This window comes from Bombus pyrosoma, linkage group LG14 (genome assembly GCF_014825855.1).
Source record: "Bombus pyrosoma isolate SC7728 linkage group LG14, ASM1482585v1, whole genome shotgun sequence".
NCBI classification, from domain to species: domain Eukaryota; kingdom Metazoa; phylum Arthropoda; class Insecta; order Hymenoptera; family Apidae; genus Bombus; species Bombus pyrosoma.
Genome location: NC_057783.1, coordinates 4,013,301 through 4,029,551, shown reverse-complemented (window position 1 = coordinate 4,029,551; position 16,251 = coordinate 4,013,301). Strand labels below are relative to the sequence as shown.

Here is a 16,251-nt window from a genome sequence, read left to right as displayed (position 1 = left end):
GGACATTTATAGATCCTGTGTGGAAACGCATCATTGAAGAGTATTTTGTTGGTTGGAGATTCTTTTCAAACGTAGAGTGTACACAATATAATAATGTGTTGTAAACATATAAATGCATTGTATGATATATACCATAGATCGCATTCGCAATATAATTATCAGATCAATTGCTAATATCAATATACACATAGCAACAACGATACGAAATAATGATCTAAAACTTAATAAATATAGATACATCAAAAAGGTTTGACCTCAATACGTAATTTCCTAAGGACCTTCAGGTACCTAAATACCAAACAGAAAATAAACAAAACTAATTTCGCCGAGAGGCACGGACTAAATAAAGAAAAAAAAAAAAAAAACAAAACTAATTTCCTGATTAACCATTCTTGGGAATAAGCTTCAGAGGCTCGACTTCCATAACTTTCGCGAATTCTTTACACGCCTGTATCTGATTAGGATGATACGTAATACCACCCTCTTTATCCACGCGTTCCATGGCCGCCCTCTCCAGGTCTCCAGGTATCAAAACAGGTTTGTCTTCGGCGGCAGCCAAATTTCTCAACTGTTTCAACAACTGACCTAATCTCTCCTTCGATCCACAACCAAAAGCTTCGGGATTTATGGCCATGAAACACTGCCCAAGATTAGCAATTTTTTCTTTGGTCTTCCACTGTCTGATGTTAGGACCAAACTCGCTTCCAGACAGAATTCCGCAAAGTATCTCGACCATCAAAGCTAGCCCATAGCCTTTGTAGCCACTGGTGTGTTCCTCTCCACCAACAGGCAGTAAAAGAGAAGTTTTATACGCTTCTTCGGCGTTTGTGGTAACCTTTCCATCGGACCCAAGCGCCCAGCCCTGGGGAATGGCTTCGTTCTTCCTGATAGCTAGCTCGATTTTGCCCAGAGCAACGGCTGTCGTGGCCATATCCAACACGAACTCATCGTTGTTCGACGCTCCCATTCCCAAAGATATCGGATTCGTGCCTAAACCCGCACACTTGCTACGGGTTGGTGCCATTAGAGGACTCGTATTGGTGCAGGAGAAGCCCACCAGACCTTGGTCGATCGCCATTTTCGTATAGTAACCACAAATGCCGTAATGATTCGACCCACAAGTCGACACCATCCCGATACCGAACTTCTTCGCCTTCTTTATGACCAGTTCCATGCAAAATTTACCGATCACCTGGCCCAAGCCGTTGTTCCCGTTGACCAACGCTATCGCCTGGAAATAGTGCCATCGAACTTTGCGGTGAAGTCACATCTTGATTTCTTAAATGAAACAGCACGGGATTTTGAAATAAGAACGCGAAGCAAGCGCCGGTTTACTCGACGTCGTTTCAATGGTATTCGACACTCTCAAAGACCAAAGTGGTCGATATTACTTTTCAATTTCTCTATTGGATTGGCAACTAAGTGATTGCGGATTCTGTTATTACTATCTAATGACTTCACTTAGTTGCTAACCCAATATTTTTATTAGGTAGATGATAAAATTAATGTTCGATACTCAGTCAGCAAACAAGCAATTTACTTCGATAAATCTATTTACCACGAGAAACTGGCATGAATAACAAAGTGTATTTAAAAATTATTTGTAATATCATTTTTCTCTGTTCTTCAATTCATAGAGTCGAACAATGTAGTTTCTAACAAGTTCGTTTATAGAGTCTAAGAATGTTGTCGAGGTGAAAAGATCTCGTATCTATTCAAATGGAATTAAGAAATTCTAATACCCGCGAGATAAGAGTACGTAAGGAGTTATCTGCTTTGTTTTCCAACGAGATCTTTATTGTAATAGGATAGAGTTTGGTTCTGTGTCGTGTGTTCGCTGAAGTTGTTTGCTTAGAAGGCTTTAAGCAATGGCGCGCAAATCGGAAATTACATTTTTAATTATCGTCAGCAGCAACGTGTACACATATGTTCGTAACGTTGCATAAAATGCTCTCTGCTATATTTTTACACGGGAAATGTAAAGTTACCACTGGTAACGACTGACAAGTAAACCGGTAAAAGCCGGATTTTCAGCCATACGTGCGTTTGGTATCGTAAGTTTAAGTATTTCCATCAGCGAGACTATGCTTTGGCTATGCGAAGATTCTTCGATTATAATCGTATACATTTATTTTTTCTTTTAAAGAGAAATGACGTAATTGAAATTGTTTGTAACCGCTGAGAGGACGCAAGATGAATTGAATAAATCATTTCCAGGTATTGTTAACACATAAATGACAACCATGTATAAGAATAATTTCTCGAAATTATCCAGTCTCCGCGTCTTCGTTAGAATTTTAATGATGCGTAATGGAACGTATCCGTGCACTGTAATCTCACTGACGTACGTTCACCTCGTGACAACTATGTATCCAGTTGATTAAACGAACAATTAAACCGCGTCACGTTTAATCTCAGTGAATCTTAAGACTGATCACGATGTAAAAGTTACCAAGGTGTGGGAGTTTCGACATTGTTTTCGCGGCTTCGATTATCACACTTAACGTTGCTATACTTGACATCTTCGCATTTAACATTGAGGCTTTCGGAAGAGAGTCGCGCGCAACTGAAAAACATTCTTTTACGATGCTTCCGGCGTGACTCTCGTTCGCAAGTTTCAAACAGTGGTAGACGCGGCAGTATTAAGTATAACACTGCACAGTGTAACAATGTTAAGTATGAAACCAAGGTATATCAACCGCGACATAGTCTCGTCGCTGGAAAGTAGATTTCGCCGTACCTGAAAATCCGTAAGAATCTCTGGCTTCGCAGTAGGGTTGGTCATTCCGTCCTTAATATCCTGCACGTACATTTGCATTCTGTTCATTCCATGGCTAAAATGGCCACGGTAATCGGCGATCATCAAATGATGGCCAACGATACAACCATCCTCGAGCGATGTTCCAGCCTTGCACATGCACTCAGATACGAATCTAACCACCTCCTCTTTAGGGACCACCATGGGTACGTCACATTGACCGGAGGCTAACCTTGTCCACATCCAACCAGATTTCATCGAAGTTCTCAGCAACGTTAACGCATTCCACGAAACACTCAGAAGGCTTCTGTGCATGTTCGACATTATTTTTTTCCGTTTAGCGACTTATCAATCGCGATGGACCAATTGAGTCAAGCCTTCCTTGATTTATCTTTTTTATTAGCAATCCTACTGTGGCGTTGATTTTAAGAATGTATACAAAGCCACATACGTAAATCAAACGATAAACTGTGAAAATATCATCGAGCTAGGTTATCGGTTCTTTTTTTAAATTCCTTTCTTAATCTTGAAACCACGTTATTACGAGCAACTCAAAGTTGTTTTAGACAGGACTGAGTTTTAACAATATCCTTTTGTATTCTTCGTAAATTGAATTTAATTCAATGTGTTCTTTTACAAATTGTTCTATCTTCTTCTTCTTCTGTAGCTGTGCAGAGTTTAAATTTACCGCTTCCCAAACTTTTCATCTAGTCTACTCCTTACCTTCACGTTTTGTTACATCAGTGTTAACTTATATTAAGGATTCTTCGAGTGTTCGCGATCGATGTACTTGATGATTCACAGGAAAGATCTTCTCTAAAGCGTTCGAACTTGACGAGACAAGTTTTTTAACTATCGATCGTGCACGTGTGCAACTTTATGATCTATGGATCACACTGCAACCTTCACGAATCGATGTTATCGTTGTACTACCTTTCTAACTTCGTTCTTTGCGTCACGTGTAGTTACCCATTGGCTAGACTGGCTGACGTCGAGAAGCGGGAACATTTAAATTACTAGAAAACGTCGCTTTACGTAAAATTTCTTGCAGTTTCCTTTCAGTTGAATTCACAACTTGCAGAATATTTGTATAATGTTTCTGCGTCACGAAATATCGATTGATATCCTCGAGAATTGTATCAGTGCGGTTTCTGAACGCGAAGAATACAATTTTATTATTTCTTTAACCTCTACTATTTCCTTGTAAACTTCGCTTCTAGATATATTTCGCTCGAAGCGTCAACTTTAATACTTTAGAAACCATAATTGCAAATTTACATGGTAACGTAACGTTGTGTATTTTATAAAAGAATATTCTATGCATATTTGATCCACTTACTGCCTATTTCATTCTACACGCTATTTCTAGGTTAAAGAAAAGGATGACGTATGTCTATTTTTGCATCGATAAAACTAGCTCTATCTACGATAATGTAAGCACATACTACAAAGCACCTAACTTTATGAAAAAATATTTCAACCCCGCAAGCTATTGTACTATGCAATATCTATTCAAATATTTTCTTTTCAAACGAAGACCTTACCTTCGTTATTCTAATCCTCCATCCCTGAATCAGATAAATTTTTAAACATCGTCATTTTTGTTCCAAACCAAGATTTGTACCTTACACAAACCACAGTAGACACTCTATGTACTTAATATTCGGACAATAATTATTAGATTTGGAAGATTTGGAATTTTAATGCAAATTAATATTCTTGAGAATACAATTAAAAAATTGCTTTATCTATCAATCATTATACGAAGCACTATACTTTGAATATTTCATATATATATATATATTTTCATAATATGTGCGATCTGTGCAATTTTGCACTTTCAAATTTCCTATAAATGCACGGAACTCCACAATCTAACAACTATAATCTAGATCGCAATCTCTTCTGCATAAAAATCTCCATTGAGCTCCAAACAAACATCGTTCCAATTACTGCAATCTGTTCAGCGATGGAAAGGCTCTCGTTCCAAAAACGGTTGCAGCTTATCGTTCATTCTTATCAATCCCGTCCAATCAATGGCACGTTACACAAAGCCTGTTATCAGCCGCTTAAAAATCAATTACCAATTTTGCTTGAGACATCCGACGCAGTTAACAGGACAAACGTTGTGGCAAGGATCGCGAGGCATATGCGACGGGGTCGTAAAGCGAGTAATTTCACAGATGCGCGCCTAGCAGCGCGAATAAAATGCACGTGACTCGTATACGGTGTGTAGACAGGTTGCAAGGCAAACCGGCTGATCCGGCCGCAGAAAAATCGATAATCGACCCTGCGTTTCCGCGTGCATTCTGCGCGCTGCGTAAAACTTATGCAATTCCAGCGTTGAATATTCGGCGCCATCCTACAGATTCGAGCGATGTTCGCGTAATTTGACGATACTTGTTTCAACGATACGCGATTTCTTCTGTCGAGACATTCCACGATGGGAATAAGCGGATGACGAAGAAAGAAAAAGGAACCAAATGATCGCGTACTACGAGAAGACAACGCCGCGGTGTTGTGCGACGTTTGCTAGCTATCGTTTCGCTTCGCTTCCTGAAAAACCAGTCCTTTATAGAGAAAACTGACGATTCGCGAAAAATTGCAATTGCACATTGGTATTTCGAAACGAGCTTTCGAAATCTTTAAGAATAAAAAAGAAAAGTGGCACAAGTGGTAAAATTTCGAACTTCCTGTCTTACGATATTGAGCTAAATTTCTATTTGAATGTTTCATAATTGTACGAGAAGAAGAGACGGTTCGTGACTAATTGCACTCTTTGCATTTTGGAAATTACTGGAATTTTTAACTGTGGAGGGGGAAATGAATATATCATTTAAGGGACTCGGAAGAAGTGATTCAAGTGACAGAATATGAATCGTTGCAAATAAGAATTATGTTCGAGCCGAATTCTTATTTTAATCTAAAGTTTCGTCTCAATTGGTAAAATTGGAAATCGAGTTACGGGTAGTGTCTCGACGATCTTCGGTGATCGTATTATTCACAGTATTTTGAAAGCTAATATGTAATTAGATTTAACGAGTGTAATAAATAAATCATATAAAACAGAGAGAAAACAGAGAGAAAACAAATCATAAGACACTGAGTTAATTTGTGAAAACTATGAATAAAAATACAATCTGTATGCTTTCAAACATTAAATATACCGTACTATACACAGTCGTATATTCATAATTCAAATAAATTTCAATTCATAAATTTCAAATAAATTCATAATTCAAATCATAAAAGCGTAACAAAATCTCCTAGGTAAGTACAGACTTTTTTATTTATTCATTTTTAAAAGAAGATTCTTCACTGAACTCCACCTTTGATGAACTCAAAATTGTGGAACGATGCTGGCCATTGTAAATGTTCGATAAATTCATAATTTGAACTACGAAGAATTTCGAACGGCATCAGATGGAAAAAAGGTGAAATAGGAAAATACATATCCAATAATTTGCAGCTGTAAATTCATCAAGAACTGTCACATATCACCTGCGCATCACTATAGTCAACTGTCAATATTTGCATTCCAGTTATATATGCGAGGTCGTTATATACAAACTTATGTATATAGCATGTACACGAACTGATATACGTAACCAGAAATTAGCTATATCGTTTGCAAATTAGGTTGCTAGAATAGGACAAAAATTGTTTCGATAATTTTCTATTCAGCTGGAAGTTACAATGCATGAAAAAATATCAAAGATTGCCTAATACGACACACTGAATTGCGTCTAACGAATTGGTCGAGAACGAAATAACAATAAGCGCAGAAATACCATGGTAGAAGTCACTGATTTCTTCGTAGATTTTTTAGGATCAGTTTCTATCTATGTTAAATAGCTAGACCTTCGCTTTATCGTCCGAGAACCTCGATACGACGATCTCTCATCGAGAACTGTTATCGACTCCGTACATATATCTCATCAAGGACATTCTGTGATAGAAACGTCGAACTAATCACGACAATAATTAGACTCGTAAATTTTCGTTCGCATAAATTCGTCGCTCAGATGCATCTTGAAAATCTGTTGGGACCAATCAGGTGTTAAAAAGACCTTGACTTCGATCTTCCCGAATGCAATAAAATTTTATACGCTAAAAGCGTTCAACCATCGACTAATCAAAGTAGTATTTTCATGCTAATTTATTCTTGCTTTTTATATTGTTTCAATTTTTCTCAGCTCGGAAACCGAATTGCTGCATTGCCCATTCATTTCCGTTTTATCTATTTCTACGAAATTGTAAACTTTTATTGTCGATATTTCGCGGAAAAGCCAAGATTACTGGCTAGCAGATTTAAGCTTCTTTAATATCATTGTCAGGTTAATAAACCTGTACATATATTTACTTATCTTTATAGTTAGGCTGAATAGTTTTCCAGCGTAGTGGCGGTAAAACTGTATGCAGATGCAATATTACGAAATTAGATAGAAAAATAAATAAATAACGAGCGAATACATTATTCCAAATAAAGTTAAAGAATTAAAAATTAGGAATAACAAAGTTATGATATTTATACCGAAACGATCGATCGTGCGCTGTTTCATTACTGAAATTCTGACGCTATTTCGCAGAATTTGCAGCTCGCGTCGGAATGTTTGACGCGATAAAAGATTGATTTATTACAGATAAACGAATTAGCAGGTCGTGAAGAAGAGAGAAACAAATGTGTAATTAATACAGTTTATCTCACCTTCCAATGTAATTAGAAATCGACTAATCACCGTAATAACTTGTTTAAACTACTTGTTAATTGACAATGTAAATTCCGGTTACGTATATAAATATATTCATATAATTACGCGTTAATCGAATTTATCCGAATCAGAAGTACAGAAAAAAAAAAGAAGAAAGTGATATGCTTCTTGGTATTGCTCGTGTCATCATGGTACAGAAGTATCTCGCCTTGTGTCAACCTTAGCAATTATCGCTGCTTATGATTATCGTGACTTAATACGAAACACTGTTCGAATAATAAGCTACAGATTGCCTAGAAATATTCAGTTCAGTTATTAATATTTTCTGCGTTACCTGCTTTCGAAAGTTCAGTAATTTTTAGGATTTATAAAAATTCTTTACGAGAAAAATCTTATTTTTATTAGAAACATCTGTTCCAGCCAAGAAATTTTTGAACGCATAAATTATTTTGAAAAAGATCGCTATGCGAACAACCAAAATAATATGGAAATTATTTTGATGATACAACACGCGGTTTTATTGGAAAAACGATGCTTCACATGCATCAACCTAATATTACAGAAAATGACGATGGTTAAACGAACTAATTTACGTTCGAGTGATCGAAATTATAACCAATATGTCGTGACAGCAATGTATTTTCCTTCCCTTTTCTTCTTTTGCTTATCGGCCAAGAATCTACCGGTAAGGTAAATCGCACAGGAATTGCATAATTCAACGTCGTTTCGCGCTAACAAATCGAAGTATCGGCAATCGGAAAAAGCGCTGCTTGCGATTACATCATGCATATTCGATCGCGTTACTTAACTAGCTCGGCCGCGTAGGAAAAAAGAATACTGCGTTGTTTTTCGACGTACCGGAAAAATAGAAGGAAAAGCGGGGGAATGGCGTGGAATTTCGAGCCAAGCGTTAATCGACGTTAACACAATGCCAATAGCGATACACGATCGTCAATTACCTTTGAAGAAAACAAGGAAACATACGACGATTAAACCAGTTGTCTTGAAAAAATAAATTTAAATTTCGAATTTTGATTTCATCCTGGAAATCAAGGTAGACAAATACTACATTAACCAAGAAGCAAAGTATTTTTAATTGAGCAGCACAAAATATATAAGAGAATATTCGCGCACCATTGAACCAGCCAGTACAAAGATTAAATTACTTAATTGATCGAGTAGCTAATCCACGATGAATGATTTACTACATCGTACCAGCCATCAATGAACTGTAAGGTGAACGTACCCTGAATGAAATACAGAAAATGAAAGAAGAAAAAGAAAGTAACGAATGACGAAATGATCTCAAGTAATTTAAATAATCGTTAATAATTCAAGAAAATGCAAATGGAGGATGATAATCAATGAGTTCTCGAGAAAGATCAATTTCCGTGATGGATCGAACAAGAAACTCGCTACTATACGGCTTCAGAAGACGGAGCAGGAGAAAAAGGTAGAGGCCTCCTCAACAGAAGGATGTAATTTACCGGTTTTTGTTTCTCCTGTGTGTCTGCCAATAACTGTTACGGTGAGATGACTTTTTGTCTAACCTTTCGGCGGATTGCAGTACCAGCGATCGTGAGACGGTAGTCTATTCACTCTATTTTCAACATACATATTAAAACACCGATTCTACGAATTATCATCATTGAAGAACAGCTGCAGCATACAACAAACGAGAGTTTTATTCGCAAGAAAATAAATAGAGAACGGACGACATAAAATTTGTTAATTTATTTTTCTACTCCTTAGGAAGAATGTTAGGAGTTTATTTTCGTAGTATTTAATAGATAATAAATAGGTAAAAACTACAACAGTCTAAAAAAAAAAAAATGAGTAGAAAATTTTCTTTCTTGCTTCAATTTTTTCAAAAGAAAACCTTATATAATGACAATCGTCCTAAGTTCTTTTCACAATTACTATTTTCGTAAATGCGTCGACAGCACAAGCATAGACATCGCAAAATGGTATCCATTTCGTAAAAAAATAAATAAAGAATGTAAAGTACATTTTCATTTGTGTTTGTATGTCTTTCAAGAAGAACCTTGCATAATGGCAATCGTCGTATGTTTCTTTTCGCAATTATTCTTTTCGTGAATAGAAAGACAAGAGAAACGGAAGAGGTCGAGAAAATGGCAAGCTGCCCCGGAATTTTGCAGAGGGTGTTTCGAAAGTGACGCGACCATTCGAGGACGCAGTATCTTCGCGCTTACTATAATACAAGGTCTAAAAATCCATGGCGAAGTTGGCAGACACGACTATTATTATATTGTTGCAAAATCAAGACTGCACGTGAGGGTGAAAAGAAGAGAAAACGTCATTAGTCAGGCGAATCACGCAGTCAAGACGAATTGACTTTAAAATCATGAGGAAATATCGTAATTTTTCTAAGCCAGAAGCGTACAAGAGCATAATTTATCGTAAATTCCTAAACGCTGGTTTAATACAGAACCTGGATTTAATCTTTAAAACGTTCTAGAAGTAATTTAATGTTAAAGACTATTAGCTTATTCCGTTATTACTCGTTGAAATGGACATCAGTCAGTTGAAACTATTTCCACTTCATCTACATACAAAATTCCGATAAGAGATATTAGGTCACACACATTCTAGCCGGTTCTTCGTTACAAAATCTACTACAATTTCGATCAACTTAATTTCAATATCTTATCAATATTGTACTTTTATTTTTTATGCATGAGATGTCCCTTATCTGTTTTCGTTTATCAGATTTCGTCTTCGTTTCTCAAAAAATACAATGCGACTCTCATAATACCAAATAGTTCGTAACTAACTAAACTCTGCTAAACGATAAACACCATTGTACGAGTTTCTAGGAATTCCGTGGAATCGGAACAAACAGGCGAATCTCCTGATAAGAGATAGCTTAAAATTGGATAGAAGAGCATCTATAAGTTTCAAGTTTTTAGGCCGCGGACAAAGATGAATATCGGATCGTGTCTGCAGCATCACGATTCATAACAATCTATGCCATTCTATGCAAACAATCGCTTGCCTGTGACGATTCCATAAATTAGCGAAGACCGATCGCTCAGGTGGCGATCAGCTGACAATCAGCTGAGAATGGATCGACGAGAGAGCGTGGGTACGGTATTCAAAATGCACGCGAGAAAGTAGACGAGCACGTGGTGTCTCTCTGTCCTCGTCTCAGATACAAATCCCGCTCCCAAGCGAACTATTCGCGGCTAGCAGCGCACCGCAGCCAAGAATAAACATGAAAATAGGTTCGCAACCCTTACTTGGCGTCGCTTTCGCCTAGCCCTCGTCACTATAAATCATATAACGAAAACAATCAACCATATCTATCGTACAATTCATAGTAAATCAAGCTGGTTCGTCATTCGCGTCGAAGATTGATCTATTGCATCCAGTTTTCTCTTAAGAACGAAAAATACGTCACACTGGTCGAACGTTAAAAGAACGAACAAGTGTTAAGAATTTAAGAAACAAAATAGTACGCACGATAAATGGAGATAGTCTGAGGAGTAAAAATGACGGAAGATGAACTTACCAATGTGTTTTGATATCCCAGACCATATTCTTCGTTCGCCTCGCTGCTGGACGATGCCATGTTGGATCTTCAGTTGGTCGAAGATCGTGCACGATTCGATTTCGAAACTTAACGAGACGCGAGAGGATCGGAAAATGGGTAGCTCGATAGAAGAAGTCAGGGTAAATACCAGTTAGATCGAAACTTCACTAATGATTATTGGTCGTTTAAACCAGGCGATTCTTTCTTCCTCTTTCTCCTCTGTCTCCACGGCTTATCGTGCACGATCCCCGCTTTGGACACATTTATCGTCTTCCCTAGAACGATCTTCGAGCTTCTTCAGCCAGGCATCGACCACCATTCGACTCGTTCGCGTCTCGTCAACTCGACGATACTTTTGCACATGTACACCAGTACAAAAACACGATACCACCCGACCGTTTCGTTCGTTCCTCAATACATGTTTATAAAGTAACAGATAAGTGAGTTACACGTGGAACTACGTAGACGCTTCGACGGAATCACGTTTCGTTATACGGACGACTATGGACAACTATCAGTTTCGTCACAGGCGGTTTTTCTCTTCTTCCGTTATTCGACGAGAAGTATCAGAAGAGTCTGATTTACGAGATTTCGTTGTTTATCCTGCCTCGATCGCGAACATTCCAATAATTAATCGTATCGTGTCACGAGCAACAGAAAAACAATTAGTTTCGAAAACGACGCTGTGTATCTAGCTAATGCGGTTTCAAACACGCGCACGATAGCCACTAGCCGCTCTGAGACGCGCGTCGAGACCGGGTGCCGAACTACCAAACAGAAAGAAAAACAACTAGCCCCACCACACGCTGCCACGAAAATCCTACGATATACACTGCGCCACTTTCGCGTTCTTACTCTGATTTTCGTGAGGACTTTCGCAAGGAATCTTCTCCGTAAAATATTGTTCCATCCGCGATTTTTTCGTTAGTTGATTTATAAGTTAAACGACCCTTAAAATCGATCGAAAAATGGTCAAACGATCGGACGAAGACCGTTGCAAACGCAGGAACAGCGGTTAGCGATCGAACTAATGCTTCGATAATGGCATGGCACAACGAATTCGCGCTGAAGAAATCGTACAAGATGATTTTCTTTGAAAACTTTCACTCGTTCCACAACAGACTCATTTCCGCGATTCGTTGTTCGACGAATGGATGTTAAGAGGTAAACGATCGAAACGGTTCTCAGTGATGGAGATGATTTAAAGGATCCCCAGGGTCGTATGACCTACGATATGGGTGACACGAGACGCGCTTCCTAAGCGACTGTCCGGTTGGACGGTCGTCAGCCGACTGATAGGTGTATGAATGAAGCGACTGGGATTTCTGCCTCGGTTTACAGGAAAAATCGGAATCCTGTCCCGTCGGTTGACACTATTCAACACGTGACTTCGACTTCGCCGTTGTCTTAAACGACCATTCGATACCTACGATTTCACCGTTTTCGTCGGCATAATGCGACAGTGATTAACACACTGCTAAAAATCATTCGAAACGATCGACTATCAGAGAGTAAATACAATTGTTAATCTGCAACGAGCTTTAAGATAATTCGACCGGCGTATCGATTCGTGCGATACACTTACGCACTATCTCTTGCACGCTCTCCGGCAGATGTAATTATGTAATTCGAGTTAACTGGGATTGTCTGAGAACAGTTGACGCGCAACGGAAGCTTGTTCGTTCACGAAATATTCCCATTTACGGCACGGAATGTAACGGAAGTGTAAGGAAGGAAATTACGAGTTTGGATATCCACTCCACGAAAATTTGTGCTTGTATAGCTTCTTCGCATTGACACAAGCTGCAAGATAACATGGCGAATAGTTAAATGACCGAGAGAAAAAGGAGAAATAACGCGCGTAGCTGACCATTTTATTCTCTTGTACCGTTAAATCGTCCTTCAATCGCGATCACGGACATCCGACCTTGACCATCGACTTATGACGTGTTGTCTCTCCCTCCGAAGTTTTGGTATTACTTCCAGAGCCATTCGACCGAACTCTTCGCCTTTTCGTTAATTGGCCACCGACGATGCACTAATTTCATATCGCCCGACATTTTGACCGGTCGGGTCAAATGATCGAAAACATTGACTTGGATTATAAACCGAGCAAGTCACCAAGTGCGCAGACGTATACGTTGCCTACGTATTAAACTCAGCGAAGTGTAAACATGATTAATTATCAGTTTCACTTAAAAACAGTACGCAATATGATTTGAAGAGACACAGAGAGCAAGAGCAGGAAAGTTTGTGAACTTTCTACAAGATAGAAATTGGATTTGTCTTCGGTAGAGGATGATATTAGAGAATCGAGTTTCACCGAATTCGATGGTCTTCGTGTCACTTTGGCTTCGAGAAGCATGACGGTATTCACAGGAGAACGTTAGTACATGAATATTTATGAGCGCGAACATTCTAGGTACGTAATCGCGATAGGCTTTGAAATCGGACGGTCGCATTGGCGGTGGATCGAATACCTTTTTTTATCGTTTGGCATCGGTGTATTTACACTACGACGTGGAAATCACACGTGGGATTAATGGGCGTTGATATCTGGAGGGAAGCAAGGCGAAACGGAAGCCTGAATTATATTAAGACCGATGAAAAAAAGTATAAACGTTATATTATATATTATATATCATTAATAAATGTACAATGTACAATCGAAGCATTCTAACAAGATAAAATTATGAAATGTATTGTCCATTTACAGATTTACAAAAGACCACCCATATTAATACTGTAATTAGTATGATAAATTGTGCGTTTGAATATATTTAAGTCTCAAAAATATATATTTTTTATCCCTTGATCTTTCTCTTTTTGTCTGTGCTACTTTAATCGCAAATCCTTTGAACAGGACTACAAGTCATGACTTTTCAACGATTACGTTATTTCTAAGTTTGTGTGTGTGCCCAGCCCTTACTCTGCTGGAATAACTTTCATTTTTGGATATAAATTAACAACCCCAAAGCATTATATCCCATTTGGTACAATGCGATCAGTTAGAAGAGGAATTGTCAGATGAGCCTGATACAGTTGAAACTATTGTAAACATTAAAAAAATATTTGTTTAAACCTGTAATTCAATGTTACTACTACGTTTATAAATATCACTCACCAATGATAATGATAAGAATAATCACGCAGATGATACCAATGATGATCATCATTTTAAGATTTTTCCACCAATATTTTCTTTTTAATTTTCCTGCCTGCTGTTCAAATTGGGTCGCTCCCTGTTGCAAAGCATCAGCACGATTCTCCAATTCCGATAACTTTTGATCTCTTTCTAATACTTTCTCCACATTTACTTTCATTATCCCCACAACCTCATCCACGGTTGCTTGTGTTTGTTGCAGCTTTTTAGTGGAAGGTGGCTGAGAATTGCGAGGAACACCTGTCTCTCCATCTCTGGAATTACCACTGCCGTCCATATCTCTGTAACCAAACAAATCACATGAAATAAATATGAATACATACATAAAGTCAGTTTTGATCGATACTTTAAACCAAATTTTGATATCGGCTTTTAATAAATTATAATAATATGCACTAACTACTGAACACACCCATAACCTCGAAATTCGCGAGACATTTGTACGAACAAAATTCATCAACTAGAATTTTGTACAACATGTTATAATTTTTTAATAAATACTATATAAGTGTAAAACTATCGCTAAAGTAATAATAATATAACACGATATACTAAAATACGTACGTCTGTTTACAGTTATGTGATATGATTTTATTAAAAATACTGATTTGTATTACATTTTAAAATAGGCGAGAAAGTAACGAAAACTTACTTTAAGATGAAGGGTTTATAGAAAATTTAATAGAGATGTGAATTGTTTAAAAACGATGACAGCTATCACCAAATTTTGCTTCGATGACGAATACACTTTACAACTGTACATGACATACGATAAAGATGGCGATGCCCATGACGTCACATTTATTATAAACACTCTTAGGAAATAAACAACAAAAGACTAGATTCCTTTTGTAACCTAATTTTTAATTCACCAGTTACTTCTACGAGATATGATCATTCGGTTTAGACATTTTCTAGAACGTAGATTTTCAAAATTACAGTGACATGAAGCTCAAATTCAAATCATGCTCGTGCTGCCATCTTAAAGCAATTATGTGCATCATACATGCATTTGAAAGTTTTGACATTTCTTTCTATTCTACTTTGTATTAGTCTGAAAGTATATCATTTTATGATATATGCTTTAATTCTATTACGACAACAAATATTCCTACCTACTAATAAATGACATGAATCACGCAAGAAAACATATAATTTTCATTTTTGCAAAGCGAAGTCTATAAAAGATAACTGCAAAGAATAAAATACATAATTATAAATGCATCTCTAATATTTAAATACAATTCATAGCGGACTGCCTATTTAGCTTCAAAATGAATCACAGATACTAGCAACTTGCATATATTAGAATGATTGAACAATGGTAAACTATCATTTCATCTTCCTATAACCATCGATACAATCTTCTCGAATCTCATAAAATATGCGTCTCAAAAACTCACCAAACGAACGATCCATCTTGCGTTCTCCTCCGCTTACTTTCCACATTTTTGCGAAGCAAAATTCACGATGGCACCCTCGCATCGCGACAAAAATCGTAACGAGGACATAAATAAAACATCTTGCGGATGCTCGTGCGCGTATTCTCATCGCGTTACCAGGACCGTACGAACGTACCTCGCGGAAGCGTACTTCTATACGAAACAAAAATTTATCCAATTTCACGTAAAAATCGAATCTTCAAACTCTTCAAACAAGGCCTCGCAATAAAACTTAAGCATCTCTACCGTATGCGCGTTTTATTCCACCACAAAATAACGGTAATAAGTATCTCAGTTGCGAAAAAAATAGATCGACAGTGCCGGTCGTTGGCCTATTTCCGCGACACAGGAGTCCGGGTTCTCGAAAACCAGACTAACGTCCCTGTTTTACATTCAGGGTGTGTTTGCGCATGAGGGTTGCAGCTGACTCGCGTTTATTGACTGGAAATGTCCGTACATGCGCGTTGCTTCCTATTCCGAGCCACGACTCGAACTTCCTTATTCGATACATCGATTCTCGTTTTCTAATCACCAACAAGAAAATTTCCTTTGTATCAACGTTCCAGGCAATGTATCTCGTATATCGTCTAATTAGACGAAATTTTTTATCGTTTCGATGATTA

General features: G+C 37.7%; 3 protein-coding genes across 4 annotated transcripts in view; all 3 read right to left on the bottom strand.

The window, feature by feature from the left end:
* The window catches only part of LOC122574792 (chloride channel protein 2), a 35,125-nt gene extending 21,644 nt beyond the window's left edge, over window positions 1-13,481 (bottom strand). Inside the window, exon 1 of the mRNA XM_043742819.1 lies at window positions 11,003-13,481. Within this exon, the coding sequence (XP_043598754.1) occupies window positions 11,003-11,062 (60 nt within the window). The 5' untranslated portion in view covers window positions 11,063-13,481. The remainder of the gene's footprint in view (window positions 1-11,002) is intronic.
* Window positions 7-4,344, bottom strand: LOC122574796 (uncharacterized oxidoreductase YjmC-like). The gene is made up of 2 exons (XM_043742836.1): window positions 2,741-4,344; window positions 7-1,231 (listed from the first exon to the last, which is right to left on the bottom strand). The coding sequence occupies exons 1-2, from the start codon at window positions 3,080-3,082 to the stop codon at window positions 383-385; spliced, it is 1,191 nt and encodes a 396-aa protein (XP_043598771.1). The 5' UTR covers window positions 3,083-4,344; the 3' UTR covers window positions 7-382.
* Window positions 13,482-13,632: 151 nt separating the features above from the next.
* LOC122574802 (synaptobrevin-1-like) lies at window positions 13,633-15,738 on the bottom strand. 2 transcript variants are annotated; one of them, XM_043742845.1, is made up of 3 exons: window positions 15,590-15,738; window positions 14,148-14,467; window positions 13,633-14,071 (listed from the first exon to the last, which is right to left on the bottom strand). In XM_043742845.1, the coding sequence occupies exons 2-3, from the start codon at window positions 14,461-14,463 to the stop codon at window positions 14,028-14,030; spliced, it is 360 nt and encodes a 119-aa protein (XP_043598780.1). In that variant the 5' UTR covers window positions 14,464-14,467; window positions 15,590-15,738; the 3' UTR covers window positions 13,633-14,027. The 2 variants fall into 2 exon arrangements, with proteins under 2 accessions (XP_043598780.1, XP_043598779.1); XM_043742844.1 differs by lacking the exon at window positions 15,590-15,738 and adding an exon at window positions 14,839-15,027.
* Window positions 15,739-16,251: the final 513 nt, after the last annotated feature.